Source organism: Bactrocera neohumeralis, chromosome 2, assembly GCF_024586455.1.
Source record: "Bactrocera neohumeralis isolate Rockhampton chromosome 2, APGP_CSIRO_Bneo_wtdbg2-racon-allhic-juicebox.fasta_v2, whole genome shotgun sequence".
In the NCBI taxonomy this organism is placed as follows: domain Eukaryota; kingdom Metazoa; phylum Arthropoda; class Insecta; order Diptera; family Tephritidae; genus Bactrocera; species Bactrocera neohumeralis.
Window position 1 is genome coordinate 2,904,264 of NC_065919.1, and position 11,806 is coordinate 2,916,069.

Sequence of the window (11,806 nt, forward strand, 5' to 3'; positions counted from 1 at the left end):
AACATACGCAAAAGTCACGAAACAGTTTACTAATATTTTTGAAATATGAATCAATTACTCGTTTGCAGTTTCTTGTTGGCGATCGCATCGTCTTACGCAGCCGTTGTTCAAGCAGCATCCTATGTCGTTTCAGTTCAAGGAAACGACGGTGGCGACCCAATCTGTGGTGGTGTTCTCATCGGTGAAAAAACTGTGCTGACCACTGCGCAGTGCCTGGCTTTCTACGATCCTGAGCAATTGGTTGTTTCAGTAAACAATGGCGCTCAAATCATCAAGCTTGCAGGTTACACTTTCGATGCAGCATTCGACTTCGTTACCATGGAAAACAACATCGGCCTCTTGAAACTGGCCGAAGCAGCAAACGCTGATATCATTGATCCGGCTCAACAACAACCAGCAACCGGTGCTAGCGGTGTTACCTACAGTTGGGGTACCAATGGCACACTAAACAGTGTCGATGTTGAACTCATCAGCACGAGCGATTGCGGTTCTGGTGATTATGGCTGGAGTGAAGATGAGGTTTTGAATACAATGGTTTGCGGATTGGTAAAAGACAGCAACTCATGCGTTGGTCGTTTCGGTAGTCCAGTAGTCTCCGACAACAAACTGGTTGGTTTGACTGCATGGGGTGGCTGTGGTACCAAGGGTAAAGCAGCTGTTTTCACCGATGTGCCATCTCTACTCTCATGGATCAATAGTAGCCTATAAACTTAGGAATAATTTAAGCAAAAGCCTTTCTTCATATCTAAAAGTAAAAAAAAATTAATAATAATAATAACTTGATGTAATTAATTTATTAGTTTGAGGATGATGGTGGTATCCAGTTGGCAACTCTTTAACGCACAAACGTCGAATGATAGATTTTGGAAAAACACATAAATTTTTTTTCAGATGAGATTATTCTAAATTCAAGCAAGCATAATTATACGTTCAAGTACTGTTTTCAAGTTCTTCAACAATCAAATCACTTACTTCAACAATGTTTTCTGGCGGTTAGGAAGCCAGAACAGATTTTGTTCTCACATATTTCTTTTCCTGAAGCCAGTGAATAAGTTGTGGTAGTATTTTTACAAACGTGAAATAAAAGTAAATGTATATAGTACCGTTTAAAGACAGTAGTGCTTACAAATAGAATAGTAGTTCTGCATAGTACGTATCTATTCGGTAAACGAAAAAAAGCATCTAAATTCAATTTTCAATAGGAATTGTCTGAAAACCAGTTCACTTCTTAATTAAGAAGATATAGGTGACAGTTTCCCAATGTAGCCTTTCAACTGAAGTGCGAGATACAATGATCAGAAGTACAACTGGTTCAAGCGTAATGTCAGCTGAGATACGTGAATGCCCACTTTATTACTTTTACTTTGTTTTGCAAAAATTATTTCGCATTTTATGCGCAAATCGTGTAAATATTTGCTCGTACTGAAATTAGAAACTTTCTAACAAACAGTTGAACGAATTGAAACGAACTCTGATATTTTATTCTACGTTTGTATGCACAACTGTCTTTAAACGATGTGATAAATATTTGCTTTTATTTAACGCTTAGAACAAACACATATCTTCTAGACCTTCAAAGCTACAATAGCTAAGCTCCTTCAAGAAAATTTCTATAGGACTATTACCGATACTGTGAAAATGAATGAAATCGAATGATAACCTCGCTTACTCCCTATATAACGGCACTGTTTAAAACTACTTAAAGCACTGTAAATCAGCAATGCCAGAGGCACTAATTTTTTCCTCCGAGATGATGCGAGAGGGCTTTGAAGGAGCCAACTTTTAGGTTAATCACATATATCAGAATCTGCTAGACTAATTTCATCCAAATTCGGTACATAACATTCTTCTTACATTCTAATTTCACAGTGCGAAAAAGGGCGAAACCGAACGGCAAGCACGCTTACTTCCAATATAACACAATTTTAAATATCTTCTGCTTTTTTTCGATCCAAGTGCACAAATCAAGAAGAAATTAATATAACGGGATAAACCTTTGTACGAATATTCCCTTTAGAGTATTCTCCCATATGACCAAAAATAGTTCAAATCCAAATAAAACTGTTCAAACCCCTAGGTACCGAATATTCGGACCCCAGTAGGGGAAGGTGGGGAATGTTGGGCCCTGGGGATTTCGGTTAAAAAGTCACATAAAAGTTATTTTTTGTGAAAATTCCAAAGCATGGACCAGTCTGTAAATCGATTAAAACATGATTGTTACCGATGAAAAACGTTTATTTATCAATGGAAATGAAAGAGAGATTCATAAATAATAAGAAAAATAGGAATTGGCGAAAAAAATTATTCCGACTCGCAGTGGATGCAGGTGTAAGTGTTCGGGTTCGGTCCGGCACATTTCAAGTGAACCCCTCGATCACAAACGATGCAATGGGCCGTGTTTTGACGATTCTCGTGCTTCGGCATCTTTTTCTTGCAAATCGGGCAAAAATCGAAGTCCTCTTCGATGTCGGTTTCGGTCGGAGACGGGCTTCTCTTCCGTGGCGTCTTCGATTTGCCACGGCCTTTTTGCTTCTTGGCTGCTGGTTCATCGGCTGCCTTCGTCAATTTTTGCCGCTTTTTTTCGGCCTTGTCACGCAGATCTGCGACAACCTCAGGCGATGTCAAAATCGTTGACTCCATTGTCTTGCGGCCACGTTTTGATTTCGGCGCAGGTGTGCCCAATTTCAACGGGCCAACCGATTTCAATGCATCACGGAGCTGTGGAGCCGAAACAAGAGACAACGACAATGATGCAGCACCACTTGTTGAAGCTGGGGCATTTGTCGATGCCTCCGACGTTGACACCTCCTCATTCGCAGCAGTCACAATGGCATCACCAGAGGCAAGAACTCGACGTTGAATGTCGGCGTCTTTCTCTTCGTCACCGAACGGGTAGATGCCAGTTGTTCGGAAGCCGGATTTGATGGTTTTCGGCGTTAACATAACATCGAGGCACTGATCGACAAGGAGCGGCACATGATGCAGATCGAAAGTGACACCAATATTGGACTTTTTCCATGCATCATGCTTCACGGTCATCATGCCTTTAAATGGTGCAAATACCGCAACATCTAGCGGCTGCATTTTGTGCATGCATTTCGGTGGAAAAGACAGCAACGTGATGCCATGATCCAACGCCAAATCTATCGCCTCGATCGATAAATGCGAACCGTGGTTGTCCAGCAGCAACATGGTTGGCGAATCGGCAATAGCACCGGTGTGCTTGATGAAATGACGCATGAATTGAGGGAATACGTCAGAGTTCATGTAACCAGAACCGTTCGCAACACCAACAGCGCCATGACTCGCATGAGTCATAAAAATCTCTTTCATGTTGACTCGGGGAAAGAGGAAGAATGGCGGTATAGACTGGCCACTAGCGCTGACGGCCAAAGCCAAAGACACATTGGTGCCTTTTTCGGCAGATGTTGATGAACCGACCTGCTTTTGTCCTTTGCGCGCGATGGTTTTGACAGGTCTGGCTGGCACGGTCGGGCACCCGGTTTCATCCATGTTCCATATTCGGTGAGGTTCAAACGGCGTCTTACCGAGAACGGATGAAAGGTTGGCAAAGAATGCATCGACATTCTCTTTGTTGAATCGCTTCGCACGGCTCTGGCTTACTTGCTCTGGTGTTCGCAGTGACAAATTTTTGTGGCGTTTCATGAACGCCAACTGCCAATCCTTACTCGCCTGTTGATTGTCGTTCCATGGATCCGGATACGACGCGCCAACTTTCCGAGCAAATTCATACGCGAGCTTACGAAGCTCCATCAAACTAATTCCATAGTTGATGTCGCTGGCCTGGAGAATGTAGCTTATCAGCGCCTTCTCTTGTTCGATGTTGAAGATCTGAAATAAAAAAAAAAATATTTATTGTTCGATGAAAGAAAAAGAAAGAAACCAGCAGAACTCACTGTTTTTGTGCCCATCGTCGTGCTTTCAGCCAGCAAATTCTTCATTACATCGGCATTGGCAGTAGTAACGTCGATGCTCGCACCATCAAATGCTGCAATATAACGCATCAGGTTGGTCCTCGGAATTTTGTGTGCCGTCGCAGATTGTCGAACGCTGTTGTGATGTATTTTCACCGACTTGATCGCCTCCAAAATGTTGTCGAAATCAACAATTTTCTCTTGTTTGGGATAGTACCGCCGCATAATGACTAAAAAAAAATTTTCGGAGCACGAAACTATCAGGAAATGTTGAAAAACTATTGTGTTGTTGAAATTCTGCACGAAAAATCACTTATACACGTCAAATATATGAAGTTAGCATGTCAAATGTAAAAAACTCCCCAAACGCTCATATTTGCAAAATGGCGGTGGATAATGAACACAATGTAAATTCGTGCAAAATTTCTTTTGTGTGTCGAAGGCTAAAGGCTCAACTAATATTATAAACATATTTACCTGGATGAATTTATTGGAAAATGTGAAAAAAATCAACTGTACTTCTTCTTCTTAATTGGCGTAGAAACCGCTTAAGCGATTATAGCCGAGTTAACAACAGCGCGCCAGTCGTTTCTTTTTTCGCTACGTGGCGCCAATTGGATATTCCAAGCGAAGCCAGATCCTTCTCCACTTGGTCCTTTCCAACGGAGTGGAGGTCTTCCTCTTCCTCTGCTTCCCCCAGCGGGTACTGCGTCGAATATTTTCAGAGCTGGAGTGTTTTCGTCCATCCGGACAACATGACCTAGCCAGCGTAGCCGCTGTCTTTTAATTCGCTGAACTATGTCGATGTCGTCGTATATCTCGTACAGCTCATCGTTCCATCGAATGCGGTATTCGCCGTGGCTAACGCGCAAAGGACCATAAATCTTTCGCAGAACTTTTCTCTCGAAAACTCGCAACGTCGACTCATCCGTTGTTGACATCGTCCAAGACTCTGCACCATACAGCAGGACGGGAATTATGAGTGACTTATAGAGTTTGGTTTTTGTTTGTCGAGAGAGGACTTTGCTTCTCAATTGCCTACTCAGTCCGAAGTAGCACCTGTTGGCAAGAGTTATCCTGCGTTGGATTTCTAGGCTGACATTGTTGGTGGTGTTTACGCTGGTTCCAAGATAGACGAAATTATCTACTATTTCAAAGTTATGACTGTCAACAGTGACGTGAGTGCCAAGTCGCGAATGCGACGACTGTTTGTCAACTGTATCAACTGTACACAGAGTTGAAAAAAACTTTCGGAGTGTCGAATTTTTTTTTGTTGTCGCAGAGAAGTTATAACACGTGTTCACAGCTCGAGTGCTATATAGAAACTGAGCTTAGCATGAGACGAGCCGATGACAGTTGGTTGCAGCTGTCAACCTATACTAGGGAAAAAAATATCGCGCTGGCCCGGGATTCCCCTGCCCTGCCCAACATTCCCCCACCTTCCCCTATAGTAGATCGGTCAATGTATGAGATATATAATTGAAGTTCAGGAATAATCTTTTTCTGACGATGTCATGTCTGTCCGTCGAAAATTGGTTGAATTCTGTCAATACCTTCTTACCTCCCATATACCTAATACAATGACTTTCAAATTTACGGGTGACTTTGTGCCGCATATGTACAAGTATGTCGGCCAATATATGAGTTAGCTTAATAATAATATGATAGCGTATTTTTCTTAGAACGGTGCATATTTGAACTCAAAATGACTAAAATCGAGTTGAAACTGACTCTGGACTCCATATATGGGACTAGCAGGTCTTTTGTACCTAAAGGTACTTCCCTGGCTTTAATCGTTTCAAGTTGGGAGAATAGCAAATGTTCATTTAAACCTGAACTTGCAGTACCTTTTCCACACTGTTTTTTTTGTTTTGTACGTACATATATCAATCTGCTTTAAGATGTAGCCTTAGGTACGGTTTGTGACAATAACGGGAAAGAAAATACCTTTAAGAGAGAAAACTCTCAATAGATTTTGTTTACATTTTCAAAATTTGTTAAGGTAGAAAAATCTTCAAATTGGCAATTATATAAAGATCAAGCTGGGAGCTGGTGCCTACTGTAAGCAAAACAGATTTGCTCTAATGCTTAAGTTTCTCGGATGAGGATCTTTTGGTAGCAATGTGCAAACAGAACAACAACTTGACACCATCACCATCAATAAACTAATAAATAAATTACACCAAGTTAATATTTTTTGCTTTGTTATTTTAGATATCAAGAAGGAGTAAGAAACCTTCCACGTGGATGCGAAATATCAATATTTTTTCAATCAAGTGGTGTAACAGCTCCTTTATAGCGAGCTTTATTTCATTACATGCCATTTAGTGGTTTAGCAATGAGTTCTGAACTATTCCTAACATATAACGTATTATCTATAAATAATCCCGAATAAACACTTTTGAACTAAAGAACTTAGTTTACATAACGGTGTTTTAGGGATTTCATCGAAACAGATTTAAAGATTTCGAAAATAATGGGATAAAATTATTATACTTTATTCTATATTTAAAAGGTGTTTTGCTTAGGCGTATGTCTTTCAATGGGGCAATCCTTTTTTTGGGGATGATCTTTTCGGAGGCTGTTACTTGCGGTACAATCATTTTTCTTTGTCATCTTATAATGAAGAGGCCTTCTCGGGAACACCGTTTGCAACTCGTACAAATTTATTACCAAAGTAATAAATCTGGATTTCGGGGAAAAGGTAGAATTTAAACAACGGGCTATATGCCTCCAAAAAGACTTTTCATTAAAAACAACTTGTAAATTAATCTTCTTCATTATTTTTCTCTAAATTTTCCACACATTAGTGTGACGTAAGCCATTTTACTTTGCTTCATACGATTCTTCGAGTGTTTTTCCATCGTTTGCTCTTATCGACGGCGGAGCTATCTTTGGTGATAGTAATACGCATTGCAGAGTTACCGACCTTCTCGTTTATAGCATCAGAAATGAAGATTACTGTTAGCAAGTTAATGAATGAAAATAATTCCATTTAAATCTGTATTTAGTAATTGGTTGAATTATATTTTTAGTACAATGGCAACATAATAATTCGATAATAAACTATTTCTTCCACTTTGTTTAATCAAATAGAAGCTTATTAATGACGTAACCTCTAAGTTTAAGATCACTGATCAATTTAATAGTGTGACTTCAGAGTAACGCTTTTTGATGAAGACAAAACAGTAACAAGTAAGGAAGAGCTTAACTTAGGTGTAACCGAACTTGTTATACTCTCACAACTTGCAAGAATCAAAGTCCGGAAAATTATTTCAGTCGGCAAATCTTTATATTAAAATATGGGAGTTGGGATAGCATCGACCTAGTTTCGTCTATTAACATGCCATAAACTAATATGATGCTTCCTGGTTAAGGTACAGGATGTTCGAAAATTCTGACATTAATTATATATGATGAACAAGTGCTGAACTGTTTAATTAGAAAAATTTTTACTGTAGGTATATAATTAATAATATAAATGAGTGTACATCTTAGTCGACTTGAATTTATAAAAATATACCGATTTTGTAAATACTTAATATAGTAATTTTTCAATTGCTTGTTGTTTAACTACGGCGATGGTAAAAATTGCCGGTCCGCCATTGTCGTCGCTCCAGATTGTACTATTGTTGGACGAGCGAGCTCAAGCGATGGAAAAATCTGCAGCAACGGCGGCGGCACTTACACTGGCGACGGCCATGAAGAGCAAGAAGGTGTGTAAAACTTGCTTGAAAATTTTAAGTAAATTGCTTTTATTTATTTTTTAATATATTTCGTGCGACTACTCCGCACGAAACAGATTGCTAAGTCCCAGTTTCCTCCCCACAATGTTTAATACTCGGAAACCATTGACTAGCTTAACCAACTGTTTAGACAACTGCCTCCTTGAATATTTACAGTTATATAGAACAATATGTATGTTTAATTGTCAGGTTCGTGTACTTTGGTGCTTAACGGAAGTTCTTTTGCACGAATTAATTTGCACAGCTTGTCTATGCTTTATGTAATAGGTCACAATTTAATTAAGTTTATGGTTTTTGCGCAATTACGTAACTTTCCGAATATCAGTCGCGCGCAATTTAGACATCATATCGCTAACGATCAATAGATAACTCTCTCAACAGCCAATAATCATACACCAGCGATAGTTTTAAGGAACAACCCGCATCGACGATCGGTATATAAAGACTTGAAAAATGAACACACAGCACAGTCGAAAGCTTTACATCCAGTAAAACATACGCAAAAGCCACGAAACAGTTTACTAATATTTTTGAAATATGAATCAATTAGTCGTTTGCAGTTTCTTGTTGGCGATCGCATCGTCTTACGCAGCCGTTGTTCAAGCAGCATCCTATGTCGTTTCAGTTCAAGGAAACGACGGTGGCGACCCAATCTGTGGTGGTGTTCTCATCGGTGAAAAAACTGTGCTGACCACTGCGCAGTGCCTGGCTTTCTACGATCCTGAGCAATTGGTTGTTTCAGTAAACAATGGCGCTCAAATCATCAAGCTTGCAGGTTACACTTTCGATGCAGCATTCGACTTCGTTACCATGGAAAACAACATCGGCCTCTTGAAACTGGCCGAAGCAGCAAACGCTGATATCATTGATCCGGCTCAACAACAACCAGCAACCGGTGCTAGCGGTGTTACCTACAGTTGGGGTACCAATGGCACACTAAACAGTGTCGATGTTGAACTCATCAGCACGAGCGATTGCGGTTCTGGTGATTATGGCTGGAGTGAAGATGAGGTTTTGAATACAATGGTTTGCGGATTGGTAAAAGACAGCAACTCATGCGTTGGTCGTTTCGGTAGTCCAGTAGTCTCCGACAACAAACTGGTTGGTTTGACTGCATGGGGTGGCTGTGGTACCAAGGGTAAAGCAGCTGTTTTCACCGATGTGCCATCTCTACTCTCATGGATCAATAGTAGCCTATAAACTTAGGAATAATTTAAGCAAAAGCCTTTCTTCATATCTAAAAGTAAAAAAAAAAATTAATAATAATAATAACTTGATGTAATTAATTTATTAGTTTGAGGATGATGGTGGTATCCAGTTGGCAACTCTTTAACGCACAAACGTCGAATGATAGATTTTGGAAAAACACATAAATTTTTTTTCAGATGAGATTATTCTAAATTCAAGCAAGCATAATTATACGTTCAAGTACTGTTTTCAAGTTCTTCAACAATCAAATCACTTACTTCAACAATGTTTTCTGGCGGTTAGGAAGCCAGAACAGATTTTGTTCTCACATATTTCTTTTCCTGAAGCCAGTGAATAAGTTGTGGTAGTATTTTTACAAACGTGAAATAAAAGTAAATGTATATAGTACCGTTTAAAGACAGTAGTGCTTACAAATAGAATAGTAGTTCTGCATAGTACGTATCTATTCGGTAAACGAAAAAAAAGCATCTAAATTCAATTTTCAATAGGAATTGTCTGAAAACCAGTTCACTTCTTAATTAAGAAGATATAGGTGACAGTTTCCCAATGTAGCCTTTCAACTGAAGTGCGAGATACAATGATCAGAAGTACAACTGGTTCAAGCGTAATGTCAGCTGAGATACGTGAATGCCCACTTTATTACTTTTACTTTGTTTTGCAAAAATTATTTCGCATTTTATGCGCAAATCGTGTAAATATTTGCTCGTACTGAAATTAGAAACTTTCTAACAAACAGTTGAACGAATTGAAACGAACTCTGATATTTTATTCTACGTTTGTATGCACAACTGTCTTTAAACGATGTGATAAATATTTGCTTTTATTTAACGCTTAGAACAAACACATATCTTCTAGACCTTCAAAGCTACAATAGCTAAGCTCCTTCAAGAAAATTTCTATAAGACTATTACCGATACTGTGAAAATGAATGAAATCGAATGATAACCTCGCTTACTCCCTATATAACGGCACTGTTTAAAACTACTTAAACCACTATAAATCACCAATGCCAGAGGCACTAATTTTTGCCTCCGAGATGATGCGAGAGGGCTTTGAAGGAGCCAACTTTTAGGTTAATCACATATATCAGAATCTGCTAGACTAATTTCATCCAAATTCAGTACATAACATTCTTCTTACATTCTAATTTCACAGTGCGAAAAAGGGCGAAACCGACCGAACGGCAAGCACGCTTACTTCCAATATAACACAATTTTAAATATCTTCTGCTTTTTTTCGATCCAAGTGTACAAATCAAGAAGAAATTAATATAACGGGATAAACCTTTGTACGAATATTCCCTTTAGAGTATTCTCCCATATGACCAAAAATTGTTCAAATCCAAATAAAACTGTTCAAACCCCTAGGTACCGAATATTCGGACCCCAATACCTATAGTAGATCGGTCAATGTATGAGATATATAATTGAAGTTCAGGAATAATCTTTTTCTGACGATGTCATGTCTGTCCGTCGAAAATTGGTTGAATTCTGTCAATACCTTCTTACCTCCCATATACCTAATACAATGACTTTCAAATTTACGGGTGACTTTATGCCGCATATGTACAAGTATGTCGGCCAATATATGAGTTAGCTTAATAATAATATGATAGCGTATTTTTCTTGGAACGGTGCATATTTGAACTCAAAATGACTAAAATCGAGTTGAAACTGACTCTGGACTCCATATATGGGACTAGCAGGTCTTTTGTACCTAAAGGTACTTCCCTGGCTTTAATCGTTTCAAGTTGGGAGAATAGCAAATGTTCATTTAAACCTGAACTTGCAGTACCTTTTCCACCCTGGTTTTTTTGTTTTATACGTACATATATCAATCTGCTTTAAGATGTAGCCTTAGGTACGGTTTTTGACAATAACGGGAAAGAAAATACCTTTAAGAAAGAAAACTCTCAATAGATTTTGTTTACATTTTCAAAATTTGTTAAGGTAGAAAAATCTTCAAATTGGCAATTATATAAAGATCAAGCTGGGAGCTGGTGCCTACTGTAAGCAAAACAGATTTGCTCTAATGCTTAAGTTTCTCGGATGAGGATCTTTTGGTAGCAATGTGCAAACAGAACAACAACTTGACACCATCACCATCAATAAACTAATAAATAAATTACACCAAGTTAATATTTTTTGCTTTGTTATTTTAGATATCAAGAAGCTAAGCTTTTGCTTAAGTTATTCCTAAGTTTATAGGCTACTATTGATCCATGAGAGTAGAGATGGCACATCGGTGAAAACAGCTGCTTTACCCTTGGTACCACAGCCACCCCATGCAGTCAAACCAACCAGTTTGTTGTCGGAGACTACTGGACTACCGAAACGACCAACGCATGAGTTGCTGTCTTTTACCAATCCGCAAACCATTGTATTCAAAACCTCATCTTCACTCCAGCCATAATCACCAGAACCGCAATCGCTCGTGCTGATGAGTTCAACATCGACACTGTTTAGTGTGCCATTGGTACCCCAACTGTAGGTAACACCGCTAGCACCGGTTGCTGGTTGTTGTTGAGCCGGATCAATGATATCAGCGTTTGCTGCTTCGGCCAGTTTCAAGAGGCCGATGTTGTTTTCCATGGTAACGAAGTCGAATGCTGCATCGAAAGTGTAACCTGCAAGCTTGATGATTTGAGCGCCATTGTTTACTGAAACAACCAATTGCTCAGGATCGTAGAAAGCCAGGCACTGCGCAGTGGTCAGCACAGTTTTTTCACCGATGAGAACACCACCACAGATTGGGTCGCCACCGTCGTTTCCTTGAACTGAAACGACATAGGATGCTGCTTGAACAACGGCTGCGTAAGACGATGCGATCGCCAACAAGAAACTGCAAACGAGTAATTGATTCATATTTCAAAAATATTAGTAAACTGTTTCGTGGCTTTTGCGTATGTTTTACTCG

General features: G+C 39.3%; 3 protein-coding genes across 3 annotated transcripts; 2 read left to right on the forward strand and 1 right to left on the reverse strand.

Moving 5' to 3' along the window:
* Positions 1-778, forward strand: LOC126754472 (trypsin-like). Its single transcript, XM_050466452.1, has one exon. The coding sequence runs from the start codon at positions 46-48 to the stop codon at positions 706-708; it is 663 nt and encodes a 220-aa protein (XP_050322409.1). The 5' UTR covers positions 1-45; the 3' UTR covers positions 709-778.
* A 7,382-nt stretch (positions 779-8,160) lies between these two features.
* On the forward strand, positions 8,161-8,930 carry LOC126754415 (trypsin-like). The gene has a single exon (XM_050466360.1). The coding sequence runs from the start codon at positions 8,219-8,221 to the stop codon at positions 8,879-8,881; it is 663 nt and encodes a 220-aa protein (XP_050322317.1). The 5' UTR covers positions 8,161-8,218; the 3' UTR covers positions 8,882-8,930.
* Positions 8,931-11,024: 2,094 nt separating this feature from the next.
* On the reverse strand, positions 11,025-11,806 carry LOC126754147 (trypsin-like). Its single transcript, XM_050466082.1, has one exon. The coding sequence runs from the start codon at positions 11,752-11,754 to the stop codon at positions 11,092-11,094; it is 663 nt and encodes a 220-aa protein (XP_050322039.1). The 5' UTR covers positions 11,755-11,806; the 3' UTR covers positions 11,025-11,091.

What these genes read in the sequence shown, in the direction of transcription:
- LOC126754472 (XM_050466452.1), top strand. Translation starts at nt 46, where the DNA reads ATGAATCAATTACTCGTTTGCAGTTTCTTGTTGGCGATCGCATCGTCT.
- LOC126754415 (XM_050466360.1), top strand. Translation starts at nt 8,219, where the DNA reads ATGAATCAATTAGTCGTTTGCAGTTTCTTGTTGGCGATCGCATCGTCT.
- LOC126754147 (XM_050466082.1), bottom strand. Translation starts at nt 11,754, where the DNA reads ATGAATCAATTACTCGTTTGCAGTTTCTTGTTGGCGATCGCATCGTCT.